The sequence below is a fragment of the Dama dama genome, chromosome 20 (assembly GCF_033118175.1).
Source record: "Dama dama isolate Ldn47 chromosome 20, ASM3311817v1, whole genome shotgun sequence".
Lineage (NCBI taxonomy): Eukaryota > Metazoa > Chordata > Mammalia > Artiodactyla > Cervidae > Dama > Dama dama.
The window spans coordinates 105,583,994-105,600,276 of NC_083700.1; the positions used below are offsets into that span (position 1 = coordinate 105,583,994).

Consider the following 16,283-nt stretch of genomic DNA (forward strand, 5'->3'; position numbering starts at 1 on the left):
CTTCAATATTCTTGCCTGGAAAATCTCATGGACAGAGGAGCCTGGGGGGTTACAGTTCATGGGGTCACAAAACGTCAGACATGACTGAGCATGCATGTGCACACACATGAAACTTATATAAAGTTATAAACCAATAAAATGAAAGAGATTGCAATTTTTCTCTAGTCCTGGGAATGCACCTGCTGTCCTGCCTGTTACAAACTGCCTTGGGCTTTTCTGAATGGCTGTGACTAGAGTGGATTATGAGTCTTTCTGGCTTTTGGCAAGAAGTGTTCAGCTTTCCAATCTCAATGCTTTCTATAAGGACTCTCCCCACCACCACCTAAAAGCCCCAAATTATATTCTTACTTTTTGTGCTGTCCCCTTCTATCATTTGTTGTTCAGTCACTCAGTCATGTCCAACTCTTTGCAACCCCATGGATTGCAGCACGCCAGGCTTCCCTGTCCTTCACCATCTCCTGGAACTTGCTCAAACTCATGTCCATTGAGTTGGTGATGCCATCCAACCATTTCATCCTCTGTTGTCCCCTTCTTCTCTTGCCCTCAATCTTTCCCAGCATCAGGGTCTTTTCCAGTGGGTCAGTTCTTCCCATCAGGTAGCCAAAGTATTGGAGTTTCAGCTTCAGCATCAGTCCTTCAAATGTGTTCAGGACTGATTTCCTTTAGGATTGGCTGGTTTGATCTCTTTGCAGTCCAAAGGACTCCCAAGAGTCTTCTCCAACATCACAGTTCAAAAGCATCAATTCTTTGGTGCATAAAGAAAGCTCAACCTTCTTTATGGTCTAATTCTCACATCCATACATGACTACTAGAAAAACCATAGCTTTGACTATATAGACCTTTGTCTGCAAAGTAATAACTCTGCCTTTTAATATGCTGTCTAGGTTTGTAATACCTTTCCTTCCAAGGAGCAAGCATCTTTTAATTTCATGGCTGTACTCGTCATCTGCAGTGATTTTGGAGCCCGGAAGTAAAGTCTCTCACTATTTCCATTATTTCCCCATCTATTTGCCATGAAGTAATGGGTCTGGATGCCATGATCTTCGCTTTTTGAATGTTGAGTTTTAAGCCAACTTTTTCACTCTCCTCTTTCACCTTCTTCAGGAGGCTCTTTAGTTCCTCTTCACTTTCTGCCATAAGGGTGGTGTCATCTGCATATCTGAGGTTATTGATATTTCTCCTGGCAATCTTGATTCCAGCTTATGCTTCATCCAGCTCGGCATTTCACATGATGTACTCTGCATAAAAGTTAAATAAGCAGCCTTGACATACTTGACAATATATAGTATCAACAATATACAGCCTTGACATACTCCCTTCCCAATTTGGAATCAGTCCATCATTCCATGTCCAGTTCTAACTATTGCTTCTTGACCTGCATCCATTTTTCTCAGGTGCAGGTAAGGTGGTCTGGCATGCCCATCTCTTTAAGAATTTTCCAGTCTGTTATGATCCACCCTTGGCTTCTATCTTGTCAAGGCATAAAAGACACCATCCATGTGTCACCTCCTTGGAGTTTTGTTGTATAGCCATTTCATGCTTGCTTATACTTGTCTGTTCCATACATCTTCCTTTACAGCTGAGAAATACTAAGTGCTTGCTATGTGCCAGGCACTGGAAAGAAAATAATGAACAAGCTCTTCATGCTCAAAGAGCTTATATTATTGTGGTAGGGGTGGGGGACACAGGCAGACTCTAAGCTATATAACAGATATTTGAGATCATTTCAACCTGCATTAAGAGCTTTGGGAAATAAACGGGGTGTTTCAGGGATAGAGGTCTCCCCTATTGTTTATCTGCTGTGTGCCTGGTGTGTGACACATGGGAGGTGCTCTCTGAGTGTTTGGAGAAGGAAAGAAGGGCTGAGCAGATGACTCTCTCCATCAGTGGTGTCTGTGGGAGGTAAGGTCACTTGGAATTCCTTTGTAGGATCTGAGAGCTTACGATGCAAGCAGTCTCATTTCCTAATGATCATAATTAAGTCAGAATCTCTTAGTTCAACCCAGTGCCTTGGGGAGAGAGGCACAAAGCGTTGGGCTGATGAATTGGCTCCCCACGCTTCCCTCCCTGCTGTTCTCCCCCCCAGTTGTGTGCCCACACCTGCCCAGGTGCACACAAACACACATAGACACAGGCTAATGAGAGCCCAGCAGAGTAATCACACCTCTAAGCTGTGTTAAAACAACCTGTCCCTGACGTCCCAGAATCAATCCAGTAAAAAACCAAACCCATCACACCGGGCCCCTGGTGTTAAATAGACAGAATACTTTCACCATCATACTTTGTCATACAGTCTTCATTCTTTCTGGTGTGTCTCTGGTTCTCAGTTCTGGGGACCAGCTTCTGTGGGGCAGACTGACCTATGAAGGCTTTAGTCCTGAACCTCAAATAGCTCACTCCTCAGAAGGAGGAAAAAAAAAAAAAACCAAAAACTTTTGCCCAAATCACTGTAACGCAGCGATTCCCAAAGCATGTTTTCAGTGAGATGCTCTGCCAAAAAAGGTTTCCACGGTTGTCAAGTAAGCTTGGGAAATGTCACTTACACTCCCCACCTCTCAGAGGCAGCGCCCAAGCACAGTACAAGCCCAGAGAAGTTCTGCGGAAAAGAAACTGCTCAATCTTGTTTAACTTGTAGTTTCCCAAGCATAAGGAGGATGGTAGCCTCCCTGCACACTGACTGCAGTTTCCCTAAAACAACCACACACTTTCCCCTCCAGCCAAGGTAGAGGTGCCCACGCTCTGTTCTACCCAAGGCACCCTGGTAGATGGAGTCAGAATCTGGACAGGGAGAGAAGAGAAAACAACAGGGCATGTCTCCTGAGCAGGAGAGAGGAAGCCACTATTCCTTGGCTGAGGAACCCTGGCTCCCTCAACTGTGATCCAGGCACCACAGGGCTGCAGCCTGAGCCTCCCTGATGAATAGGGAGCTATGGAAGGGTCCAGAAGAGTGCCAAGGAGATCTGAACTCTGCAGGAGGCCAGTCCAAACTCACAAGCTGAGACCCCAGAGGTCAAAATATGTGAGCAGAAAGTGGACTTGGAGCAACTTGGGCTGCATTTGTGTTTTCTTGTTTATTTTTAAGCAAGGAGGGCCTGCAGTGTGGCTAGGGTGAGAGCAGACAACCGTACTAATATTTTCAGCATCTTGAAGTCCTGCCTTTAAGAGCTTCCACCTGGGAAAGGTGTGCCCAGGAGGCCCATCTGGGAGAGCTTATCCCAGTCAGGAGCCTGGTGGGGAATTGAAGGGGGGTGGGCAGGGCCTGCGGGGCAATGTTTGTGCTGCTTCAGAATCAAAACAACATGTGTTTTCCTCCACCAGACCCCTTTCTGTCACTCCAGCAGCATTGTCAGAGAAGAAACAAAACAAAAGAGAAATGGAGGTTGATTCTATAATTAGTGCAGTTTCTTCACTGTTCATTCAGGATCTCCAGAGATCAATTAGCTTGCTTTTAAGCTAAAAGGCATCTGAATAAGTATTTAACCTGCATAGCAATTGATATTTAAAACAGATGAGGATGGGAGTAATAATGCAGAACGGGCTGGCTCCTTCCTCCTCCACTAATTTCCCAGGTTCTGCTCCCCCTGCCCCTTGCCCCTGCCCACGCCACAGCCCAGTGGCCTTAGATTGGCCTGCTGGCATTCTCAGGGCAGGGCTGTGAGCGGGAAGGCTGGCACTGGGGGGCTGCTGGAGGCAGGGCGATCTTCCAGATGCTAACACCACTATGGAGCAGGGCCCAGGGTTTGGAGAGAAGCTTCGGTTAGGGCTACCTGTAGGGTCTACACCCCGCCAGGGAGAATCAGGTCCTTTCTCTACAGCCATCCAGCCGTGTCACCGGGCACATGGCACCCTATCTCCCCCTGCAAGGGGCAGGCACCCCGAAGTGTGCCTACTGAGGACACCTCAGCCTCAGCTTCCACCTCTAGTAAGAGCCAGTCATGGCCAGAGCTGGGGAGGGGAGGAGCTTGAAAACTGCAGGACCTGGGTGTCTGCCCTGCTGGGCGTCTCCATGCAGGTGGTCTAGAGGATGTTTGTGTGTGTTTTGCTTTGTCACTTAAGTATCAAAGTCCTGAGTAGGAATTAGCTTTTAAAAGCAAGTAATGGGCTTCCCTTGTGGCTCAGCTGGTAAAGAATCTGCCTGCAGTGTGGGAGACCTGGGTTCGATCCCTGGGTTGGGAAGATGCCCTGGAGAAGGGAAAGGCTACCCACTCTGGTATTCTGGCCTGGAGAATTCCATGGACTGTAGAGTCCACGGGGTCGCAAAGAGTCGGACATGACTGGGCAACTTTCCCTATCAGTGCATCCCATGCCACATTTGGGATAAACACTCAACAGTTACTCATCTTGGGCTTCCCTGGTGGCTCAGACAGTTAAGAACCTGCCTGAAATATGGGAGACCTGGGTTTGATCCCGGGGTTGGGAAGAGCCCCTGGAGGAGGGCATGGCAACCCAGAAGCAACCCACTCCAGTATTCTTGCCTGGAGAATCCCCATGGACAGAGAAGCCTGGCAAGCTACAGTCCGTGGGGTCGCAAAGAGTCGAACATGACAGCACAGTATGTGTGTGTGTGTGTGTGTGTGTGTGTGTGTGTGTGTGTGCGCGCGCACACACTCATGTACTTATGTATGTATTTAATTAACAAATCTGTCTCGACATCCTCTCTGTGCTAGATAGCGTTCAACATGGGGGGCAGGAAAGAGATGCCTGGCCAACTAAGCTCTGTCCACACCCCCACCACCACCACAGATGACCGCAACCTGACAGGGAGGGAGCCGGGCACAGGATACCCAGCACGTGTGAGGGTAGAGAGGATGCGTTTGGACCTCAGGGAAGGCATCTTAGTTGGGAACCCCTGAGAGCAGGCTGGCAACAAGAGTTAGGATGTGAGTAGTTTATCTGGGAGATGATTCCAGGAAGCATGGCGATGGAGCCGGGAAGGGAGATGGGCAAGGAGAAAAGCCAGTGAAGGAGTTTCATCAGTGGGCTTGTGCTGTGGGCGACTGGGGCTCAGCCTAGCTGTGGACCTTTGAAAAACTGCATGGGTCATGCCCCGGAATTGCACGCTGAGGGGTAAGGATGCCAGGGTCCATTCACCCGCTCCATGCGTCCTCAACTGAACCTCTGCTGAGCTCAGCCCCCCGGCTCTTGTATCCTGTCCTTGCTGGTCACACCTGTGCCATCACCAGAGAATGTCCAGGATACAGAAAGCCCCGGGGGGGGGGGGCGGGTGGCAGAGGAAATGTCTGCAGGTGGCCCCTGGGGGTGGAAGGAGGACGTAAAGGACAGTGCCTGTGACACAAGGCTCAGGAGAGAGATATGGAAGCCAGGTTTAGAAGGAGGAAATAGAAGGAAAGGCGAGCCAGGCAGAGGAGGAGCACACGCGAAGGCAGGGTGGCATGAAGAGGAGGGTGACAAGTGTGATGGACGGAGGTGTCCTGGTGGAGGAGCTGAGGCTGAGGAGGTCGGGCTGGACCAGGAAGGGCCTCGAATGCCAGGCTTACGGCAGGTCTTTTCTGCTGTGGGCGCTTTGTGCACGGGGCAGGCTGTGTGATGGCTCTGCCTGTCCGGGAAGTGAGGGAGCCCCACCGGGGACTTGGAATTCAGGATCATTGTTCCTTCGGCCCCTCCAGCAAGGGCGCTTATGGCCCCCTGGGCCCCGCCGCTGCAGCCCCGTTCCCAGCAACCCTGCTTCAGCTCCTCCACCTGATGACAGCGCATCGGTCATCAGGGTCTCTGGGCAGCACGGGAGCCTCCGGCCATCCTCCCGACACGGTCGATCCTGCAGTATTTGACTTGTGTGTCCCCGAATTGTACAGACGAAGCTCTGCATATCACCAGATCAATTAAAACAACTGCCAGTGGGCCCCAGGACTCCATCAGGAGCCCTCCCCTGGGCCCCCACCAGGATTGCAAACCTCTCCTCTGATCTGCTGTTTTTCTGGATGCCTCCATCTCAGTTTTAAAGGCCTCCCGCCACAGCTTCCTTGTCACTACATAATAATAATTTCTTGCCCTTATGAGGGCTTGCAATATGCCTAAGATGATTTATGCCATTTAAGCCTTAAAGTAGAGCTATATTGTAAGTGCTATTAATATCCCTGTGTTCAGTTGATCAGACAGAGGCACGGGGCAGGGAAGGGACTTGCCCAAGGTCACACAGATGGGAAGTGATGGGATCAATTCCCATCCAGGCAGGCTGGCTGCGGAGTCCACAGACTTGACTGCACTCCCACCCTGGTCCGGGATCCGGGGTCTTCTCTGACGCTCCCTCTGCCAGGCCCCCACCTCCCTCCTTCACCTAATCCCTGACCAGCCCTGGCGATAGAGAAGCAAACCCAGCAGCTGCCCTCCTGCCAGGCCCCCTGCTTCACTCCCTCCTCTCGGCCTGCCAGAGCCCAAGTCCTCATCCCCGGGAACCCACCCAAGGCCATTCTCCTGAGCGGAGAGGATGCTGCCTCTTGCACAGAGACATCCATGACTCCCTCTTCTCTGAGCCTCCCCAGCTTTCTGTTCACATGGACAGTTTTTACCCTCTTACTCCACAAGTCAAAAAATGCTTTGATTTGTGCCCCTCCTCTTGTTTCTTCTCCTGAGCTGTGAGCTCCTGAAGACCTGGGAGTATTGCCTAATGTCTCTCTGACTTATCTAGTGCCCAGTGGGGTTCCTTGTGAAAGGTTTTAGCCTGTAAACTGCTTGGGGAATGAATGAATGAATCAACAAACCCACAGGAGGGGAGACATTCATACTCCTTGTCTCCCTTCCCTTGCCCAGGACCTCAGAAAGCCCATCCCTGGCCCTTTTCCACTGGGCACTGCTTACCTTCTATAAACCACCTACTATGCCCAGCAGGGAAAGCCAGCCAATGTGTCCCCAGCTCCTTCCGCTGAGACCAGGAAACAGAGAGCCCCAGAAGCAAGTCCCCAGGCAATACCGGGGCCCCAAGAGCTGGCTACGGTCTAGCAGAGAGCAGAGCCTTGTACTTCCAACCCACAGGCTGCACAGAGCTGCAGGGGCCCTGGCAGGGAGAAGAGAGAACCCTGATCAGAACAGACAAGGAGGCGGCCCCGGGAAGAGGCTGTTAGCAACCACCTTGCTGATCAGTGTCTCAATTAATCTCTGTGACACCTTGGAAACTTCAGAAAGAGAACAAAGCAGATTAGAAAAAAAAAGAACAGACTCAGGCCCCGGAGGACAGATGGTAGCTGGGCCCGGTGCTGGGAATGCGAGTGTCTCCTGGGACTCGGCTGCCAGACAGACAGTGGCAGCACGTGGCAGACCGTACCTCAGTCTCACTGCGGCTGGGGCTGGGCTGGCTGGGCCAGCTCTTGCTTTGGCAAGGGCCAGATTCAAAAGCACAAAGTTGTTCAAGAGAAAGGAAAATCTCAAGATTCCAGACCGGCCCTAGACAGTCATGAGGCCATGAGCTTAAGTCGGGGACTCAGTCTTCTGCCGACATCGGCCCTGGGACCTGTGTGTTGGAGACTCTCCAGGGCCACCTGCCCCAAGGGAGTGTGTGTTGGGACAGAAGGAGGTGTGGGGTACCTCCTGGCCCTTCACGATGAGACGAGACAGGACAGCACCGGGTTGTGGAGGTCACACTCAGCTTAACACAGGCCCCATAGCTCATCTGAGAGGCGGACCATGCTTCCATTTGGGCACATTCAGGGACAGAAAAGGCCATCTTAACAGTAAGGGCCTTTATGCTCAGGGCAGTCAGAATGTTTCTCGAAACGTCTGACAACGTGTCATGATATAGAAGGTGCAGTGTTGGTTGAGCTGGCCCAGCTAGTTCGAGTCCTCCGCCCCTACCCGGCCCTGTGTTTCGCTGTCTGCATGTGAAGTTAGTTTGGAGTGGTGGTTTTCATGCTGTCCCTGGTGGAGCCCTGGGAAGGGCTATGGAGCCTTCTTGGTACCTGTGGCATCCAGTCTTTAAGAGCCCAGAGAATAGAAATGTGTTTGGGCAGTGTGGGCTGGTAATCAAGCTCTCCAGGAAAATGAAGCCCTCCTTTGTAGCACCTGCTTGTTCCTGTGGTGTAAACAAGCTCACCATGCCTGATTTCAAGCTGCCAACGGTTTAGCGACTTGCTTTCAAAACTCCTGAAAAGTTAACAATTGTCCCTAACAAGCTGGCTTTGGTTGCAGAAGAGAATTTACTGCATAGTAATTGTCACAACATCTTTAACCTCCCTGGACTCCGTTTTCTCTTGTGGGAAATGGGATGATAATAGTGTCTATGTAATGGGGTTGTAGGGGTTGTAGAGGTTCTTGTGAGTGTTAAATGAAGGGGGTGGAATGCACTCAGCATCATGCCTGGCACATAACCAGTTGTGTTGTTGTTGTTATTATTATAGTTGGTGTTATTTGTTTTACCCATTGGGCTTCCACTCAAGGTTTTGTTGGAAGAAAATGATCCAGCTGCACCCATGCTCCCTCTGCTAACATCTTCTGGGACCCATGCACGTGCGCACGCACATATACACACACCCCACCCCATTTCCTCAGCAGCCCTGGTGTCTCTGCTCCATTTTATTAAAGCAGAAAGCAGTGACAATTATTTTCATAATGAACTGGCTCTTCAAATTAATGCCAATTACACTATGCAATCATGATTAAGATTATGCATTAATCAATGGTGCCAACCTACTTATTAGCCTCTTTAAATAACGATCATGAGGAATGTATAACGATCGTGAGGAATGTATGGGAAGGAAGAGAATGGAGAGGAGCCAGTTGGATGGGGGAGCTGCCTCAAAGTGGGACGGGGTGCTCTCTCCAGAAGCCAAGACTCAGAGCAGACTTTCTTCCATGGGGCGGAGCCTGAGTCAGAACCCAAGCCTATCAGGCCCTGAACTTCCAGACTTCCTGCTCTCCAGAGCCCCCTGCACAAGAGAGAAAGATCAAGAAGACCCAGAAAGGAGAAGGGAGAAGAACCCTCAATAGTTGAGAGTTTTTCAATAGATAAGGTTCGGTGCCCCCTTCCCTTCCTCCGAAAGCACTGAAAAGTGAGTGTGGTTGATACTTGCCTTGGATCAACATCACCCCTGTCTTTGGTCAGGTCTCTCAGATGCAGAGCCTGAATCAAGGATTCAGGTGCCTAGGGTTGATGCAGGGAAGGGTGTGCTTTAGGAAAACCCTGTAGGGGAGCGAGCACAGCAAGATAGAGAAGGGGACAGAGCGGGGCAGCCTTGGGTAAGATCTGGTCTCTGTCTGATGCAAGGTGGCAGTGTTGGGAAGGTCTCTGAAGCATACATGCACCACAATTATACCCACCCTGAGACAAGGGGGCCACCCTTTATAGTGATACTGCACCCCAGTATCACTCAGTTAGGGCTTCCCTGGTGGCTTAGCGGGAAAGAATCCACGTGTAATGTAGGAGATGCTGGACACTCAGGTTCGATCCCTGGGTCAGGAAGATCCCCTGGAGGAGGGCATGGCAACCCACTCTAGTATTCCTGCCAGGAGAATCCCATCCCACCAGAGGAGCCTGGTGGGCTACAGTCCACAGGGCCGCAAAGAGTCAGACATGACTGAGTGATTGAACACATCATTCAGTTATTGCCTGCACTCTGCCCCCAGGGCAGAGGTAAGAGCAGTTCTCTAGAGAGAAGGATAGCCTGTGAACGGAACCACGATTCAAAACCAGGTCTGCTGCATCCAGAACCCACTCTCTGAACCTCTGTGCTGTATCTAAATATTTGCTCTCTGGGTATCCCAAGACATTCAGACTTTAGGGGTCACCTTGCCCCTAATGTTCAAGTAGGATGACCCAAGCTTGCACTGTGTTTGGGGGAGAGAGATGGGAGGACAGCCTCTCCCTAGCATCTCTGAGATGCCCTAGGGCTTAAGTTTCTCATCTCTTGCTCCAACTTCCTTCTCTGCTGAATTTTCCATGCCCTCTCTCATCCCAGCTCCTACACCTCTTTTCCTCTTTCTGCCCCAATTCACCCTGTGCCAGGCTTTGCCCACCTTCCTTCACTGTCCCCAAAGAACACAGCCAGGGGCAGTTTTCTGTGACCGGCTTTGATAAACGATGAGGCTCCTGTAAGTAAGGAGATGACAGCACAGCTCAGGCCAAATGGGCACTAACGTGTCAGCATGGACTTTCCTGCCGTGAGATCATTTGCCTTTGGTCCTGGGACATACTGTCCTTTCCTTTCTCCCTTTTGGGCACACTTCCTATCTATTCTCTTTCTCTTGGGCCCTTCTCACCCATCCTCCCCACACAAACAATCAACAGCCTACCTTTGTTTCTTTTGCACAGCAATTCAGTACTATAAATGTCTTTTCTTCTCCATCCAGGTTTTAAGGTGCTTTTACCTCTAAGATAAAGGCTGCCCTTCACTTGAAGAGGATACAAATTGCAGCCCCTGCTGGCCAAATCCACCCTACCATCTGTTTTTGTAAATAAAGTTTTATTGAAACACAACTGCACCATTATTTACATATTGGCTACCTCTCTCATGCTGCAGTGGAAGAGTTCAGTAGGCCTTTCTGGCCCACAAAGCCAAAAATATTTACCACTGCTTCTTTACAGAAAATGTTTGTCAACCTTTGACCTAGAATGTAGAAACTCAGAATTTGTTTTGTTTTCTTCTAAATAGCATTGTTTCACCCCTTCTTTAATAACTACTAAGTCCTGGCCACATCCCATGCATTTAGCTACATTGTTTTCTTTCTTCCTCGCAGCAATCAACCTTGGAAGTATGAACCCCATTTTGCAGATGGAAAAACTGAGTCTTGGAGAGTGTAACTCCCTCCTGTGACTAGAGCTGGGGTTTGCACTGAGGTCTGGCTGTCTCTGGAGCCTAAGTTGAGAACCACTCCACTATTGGTTCTAACAGCTGACTACCACATGTATGTGCTGGTTATGGTCATCTGTTTAGTGTCAGCTGAGTCCGCCTTGAGAGCAGGGGCCCAGGAATGACTTCTCTCATTCCAGAACCCAGTGACAGGTGGGCACATGGCAGAGACCAATGGGAATTCATGGAACTGAACGGTGTAGCCTCTGGGCTTGGGTCTCAGTGACTTGAGACCCCCTCTCTCCTTTCCCCTCCAACCTGCCACCGTCTGAGAGGCAGGCAAGGACATGTGAAGCCCTAGAAATGGCCCTTTCTCCCATGTCCTTTGACTTTCATTTGAGACAGGACTTGTAATGGCTAGTTTTCTCCCTAGACTTTCTTGGGAAAAGATTTTTTTTAATGTTTATGTTTTAAAATATTAAAAATAATATGTATTCACTGGAAGTAATTTGGAAAAATCAAGAAACTACAAACAGCAAGATTAAAAGTATCTATAAATTTCTTCTTCCCAGAGAAGCTCACTGGTACCATGGTACAAATCCTTCCAGTCTTTTTTCTATAAATGTAGTTACGTGCTTTTTATTTGATAAATAGGTTTCATACTGTAATATTACTTTGTTGCCTTTCGGGGGAAGCAGGATGAGCATTTCCGGTATCATTAAGTATTTTTTAAGAGCATTTTTTAAAAGCTTTTTTCCTTATTACCAAAGCTCTTCTTCATTGCAGAACACTTGGGGGAGAAAAGCACTAAGCAAAAGGAATCCATTATCTTTTTACTTTCTAGAGAGAACCTCTGTTAACATTTTGGTGTATGCCCTTCTGGTATGTCCTTTTTGGTTTTAATTGGAATTGCATTAAATTTATAAATTAATTTGAGGAGAACTGACATCTTTACAATATTGAGCCTTCCCTTCCAGGAGAAAGTTATGTCTCTCCATTTATTCAAGTCTTCTTTTATGTCCCCCAGTAAAGTTTTGTAGTTTTCTTGATATAGGAATTGCGCGTTTATTGTAAAGTATTTTATTTTTTTGCGGTTGCTTTTGTGAATAGGGTCTCTTTTTTTCTCTTGTAATTCCTCACTGTTTATTGCTGATTTATAGGAAGGCTATACATTTTTCTATATACGTTTTTATGTGCTGGCCCCTTGATGAGCTTTCTGTTTATTTTCTACTAGGTTTTGATATGATTCTCTTGAGTTTTTAAGAAAATGGTAATAAGCATCTTCAAATAATACTGTGTCTCTTCTCTGATTGCATGACCATGATTTGTTATTTTTACCTTATATACCATGATTTTGAAGGCAATTTTATCATGGAAGATATGCTTATATAAGCTTGTGCTTAGGGAGAATGGGATAGTGAATCCCTGAGTACTTACACCTGGACCAACAACCCATGACTTTTCCTATCCTATCTGCATTCCCTTCACTTCTACTCCGCCCATATTATTTTGAAGCAAATCCCGAACACCACATCCTGCCATCCTATACCCTGACTGTTAATGCCTGCATGTTGTTCTGCCATATGGGTGGATTTTAATACATTGAGCAGGCTTCTGCTTTTGAACATCGAGTTGTTTCTATTTTTTCAATATTATGTCAAAAATATCCTTATACATAAATGTTTATGTGTCTCTAGCTCTCTAACTTTTTCTAAATTTATATCTGTAGAAAATGGAATTACTGGATCATATGGTATTTTGATCACTTATTTTCCTTTAAACACATACACACCATCACATGATGGCTTTTCTGATTAGAAATATAACACATGTTCACTGCAGAACTTTTTGAAAATACAGAAAAATACAAAGAAGGAAATTAAAGTCATCCACAATCCTTCCACTCAGAGAGACCTACTCTTAACATTTGAGGAGGTATTCTTCTCATCTTGTTTTATGGATGTGCCGCACCCCCACACAGACCCACATGCATGCACACTACGTGTTACAAACTGTAACCCTGCTGGAATACCAGCATAGGGGTGGGGAGAACAACAGATTTATTTGTTCACTCTTTTAAACATTCAAAAAATCATTTTTTAAAACAATGAAACAACAACCTGGATACCCATCAACTGGTGGTGAATGGGTAAATAAAATATGGTACAGCCATAGAAAGTAATACTGTTTAACAATAAAGAGAAATGAAGTACTGAGACATGCTGCAACATAGATGAGCCTCAGAAACATTATGCTCGGTGAAAGAAGCCAGATGCAGAAGACCACCCATAATATGATTCCATTTAAGCGAAGTGTCCAGAAAAGACAAATCTCTAGAAACAGAAAGTAAATTAATGGTTGCCTGAGGCTGGAAGATGGAAGGGACTGAAAACAATGATTGTAAGTGGGCACCGGGGATCTTATAGGGTTGCTGGAAATGTTCTGAAACTGGATTGTGGTGGTTGTCATGCAATTTAGTAAATTTGCTAAGAATCATTGTTCACCTAAAATGGTGAATTTTGTGGAATTTCTTCATGTAAATAATACCTCAATGAAGTTAATGTTTTTTTTATGAATAGAGGTTTATATAGGGAAAATAAGCAGAAAGAACAATTTAAGAAATCTATTACCTAGGCCTCTTTACTGGTGTTGCTTTGAGATGTCTTCTCTTCTTTTGTCACTGACATAAATCCCTCTTCATCTTCCTTTTAGTCTTCCTCTTCTAACGTGGGGTCACACTGCATCTCTGCTTTATAACTTTTGTTTTTCACTTAAAGCTATATCATGGATATTTCCCAATCATTAAATATATAGCTATTTCCATGTAATAGTAAATGAATGGCAGTTTTTTGGGTTTTTTTTTTTTTGCCATTCATTTACTATTTCTTTGGTGTTGAGTGTCTCTAGATCCACCTCCTTCCACATGATCTGTGTACCCATTGTTGAATTCAGTTGCTAGAAACTGAGGTGGTGAGTCAAAGATCTGCGAGTTTTTATGGCTTTTTAAATATTTCTAATAGCCATCAAGGAAGGAGGATGTACTGGTTCCTACTTCTACCAACAGTTAAGCAAATGTCTGTTTCCAAACACCCTAGACAAAGCTGAGTGCTATCATTCATTTTATGTTTGTCAATGGGACAGTCAGAAAATGGTATTTCACTGTTGGGTCAAACTGAGTTTATTTGATTATTAGTGGGGATGTACATTTCATCATGTATTAATAGTTCCTTTGTATTGTTCTTTCCTTTTGTGAAAAAGCCCATGTTTGCTCTTTGCATATTTTTCATTTTGAGTGTTTGTCTTTTTAAAGAGTTTTAAGTGGTTTTTGTAAAATTAGAGCATCAACTTTTACATGTTACTGATATTATTTCCAAGTTTGTTTACCATTTAATTTTGTTTATGGGGGTTTTTTAGTCTACACATTTTATACTGTCTCTATGAAGTTATCAGTCTTTCTCCTACGATTTCTGACTTTATTGGAAGGTCTCCTCCACCTCAATATTATATAATATTCACCTATATTTATTGTCTTTTTGGTTCTTTTATAGTGTTTTTTCCCCTTCTTTCCCTTACTTCCTTGCTATTTAATCTTTACTCCATCTGAAACTTTTTTTTGATACATGGCTTAAGATTGGAATCTAACTTACATTTCTCCCAAATAATTGAATAATTGTCTAAGCACAATTAATGAATAATTCATCTTCTGCCTTCTTGTTAGAAATAGCCATCTTTATCATGTCTTAAATATTTATCTCTACAAGAGCCTCTTTCTGGGGATTGTATCTCATTCTATTGACTTATCTGTGTTTTCATATGCCATTAGGGCTTGGTTTTAATTATTTTGGCATCATGATATATTTTAAATCTGCCAGTGCGAGTCATCTCTCTTCTCTGTTTGGGTTGTCTTCTGTTTAGTCTTCCAGATGTATTTTAGAGCTGTTTTGTCAAGTAAAAAAAAAAAAAGATGTGTATATATATGTATGTATACATATATATTCTATGATTCTGATTGGAATCACATTAAACTGAAAAAGTAATCTAGAGAAAAACTGACACCTCTGTCCTTGACCCTGACTACCCAACATGACATGCTTCTTCATTTAACATGCCTCCTATTTTTATGTCTCTCACCTAAGGTGTTTTGTTTTGTTTTGGGTTTTTTTTGCCATTTTTAATATTGAAGTTGATTCATGATTAGTTATTTAATATTTGCTGATATTGCAAAGAAAATCCTTTTGCCATTAAGTTTTTACAGGTTGTTGTTTACTTAAAGTAACACTTAATTTGCGCTCACTGGTCATTGAACTTGAATCTCCTACTAGTTTTTACTGGTTTTCATGTTTAGGGATTATTTTAAGAGTTTTTAGGGAGGCATTTATATCATTTGCAAATAAGAACTTTTTTCTTCCCAAGAGGTGTGCCTCTAAGTCATATTTCCTGCTTATCTCAATGGTTAATGGTATAATGTAACTCTTCACACACCTCCTCTTTTTTCTTCCTTTAATGAGCATGCCTCTTGTGTTTCACCATTAGTTGATATTAAAGGCCAATTTGAGCTGAAGATGCTTCAAGTAAGTATCTTTTCTAGAGCTAGATTATTAAGCATTCTTAACAGCAGTAGATACTGAATTTTATCAAATGCCTTCCTGCATTTTGTGAGTTGATCATATTTTTCCCCTTTGAATTACTGATGCAATGGAATGATATTCATAGATTTCTTTATATTGAACCACACCTTACATTCCTGGAATACTACTCTGTGATCATGGTATGTTATCCTTGTAGTAATATTCTGGTAGATTCTACTTGCCAGCATTCTACTAAGAATTTTCATAGCAGCATTCATAAGTTGGTCAGTTTTATTTTGGCTCTGTTTGTCAGTCTCTGTTATCAGGAATTTGCCAGCTGAGTGAAATGAACTAGAAGAATTTTCATATTTCTTATGCTCCGGCACAATTTCTACATAGGGGAATTATCTGGCATATTATTGAATATTTGGGGGAAGAATCTTGTGCATAAAACCTTCTAAGCCAAGCATATTTCTTAGCATACCTCCTCCTTCACCAGCACACACAATTTTACCCATCTCTCACAGGAGGAATCTTTGAGTATGCAGACGGCCCCAACGCCCAGGTCATGAACGCCGAGGAGCATGCCTTTCGATTTTCTGCCAACATCATCAACCGAAACAGGACTCTGCTGCCCAACACAACCTTGACCTATGACATCCAGAGGATTCACTTCCACGACAGCTTCGAGGCCACCAAAAAGGGTGAGTGTGCTGCCCCCACTGTCCTCTTTCTGGCCGTGGGAGGCATAGGTCTGTGTTTGTTGTCCAAGGTCCTTAAAACAGGCCAAAACTCTGGGTGGGTTTGGGGATTAGAGCCTTTTCTGCCTGGCTTTTGGACCAGCCTCAGGCCCAGTTCAGCTTGGGTTGTGTCACCTCCCAGGAGCAGTGGTTTGTCCATCAGGAGTTCCCAGGCCACAGGCAAAGGCCATAAAGGGCCTTGGGCAGGGGTGGGGTATGAGGGATGGAGTCTGAGATGG

General features: G+C 45.7%; 1 protein-coding gene across 1 annotated transcript in view; it reads left to right on the forward strand.

The window, feature by feature from the left end:
• GRIK3 (glutamate ionotropic receptor kainate type subunit 3) overlaps positions 1 to 16,283 on the forward strand; it is a 239,198-nt gene that overhangs the window by 130,100 nt on the left and 92,815 nt on the right. The window contains exon 2 of the mRNA XM_061120092.1: positions 15,832 to 16,008. Coding sequence (XP_060976075.1) covers positions 15,832 to 16,008 — 177 coding nt within the window. The remainder of the gene's footprint in view (positions 1 to 15,831; positions 16,009 to 16,283) is intronic.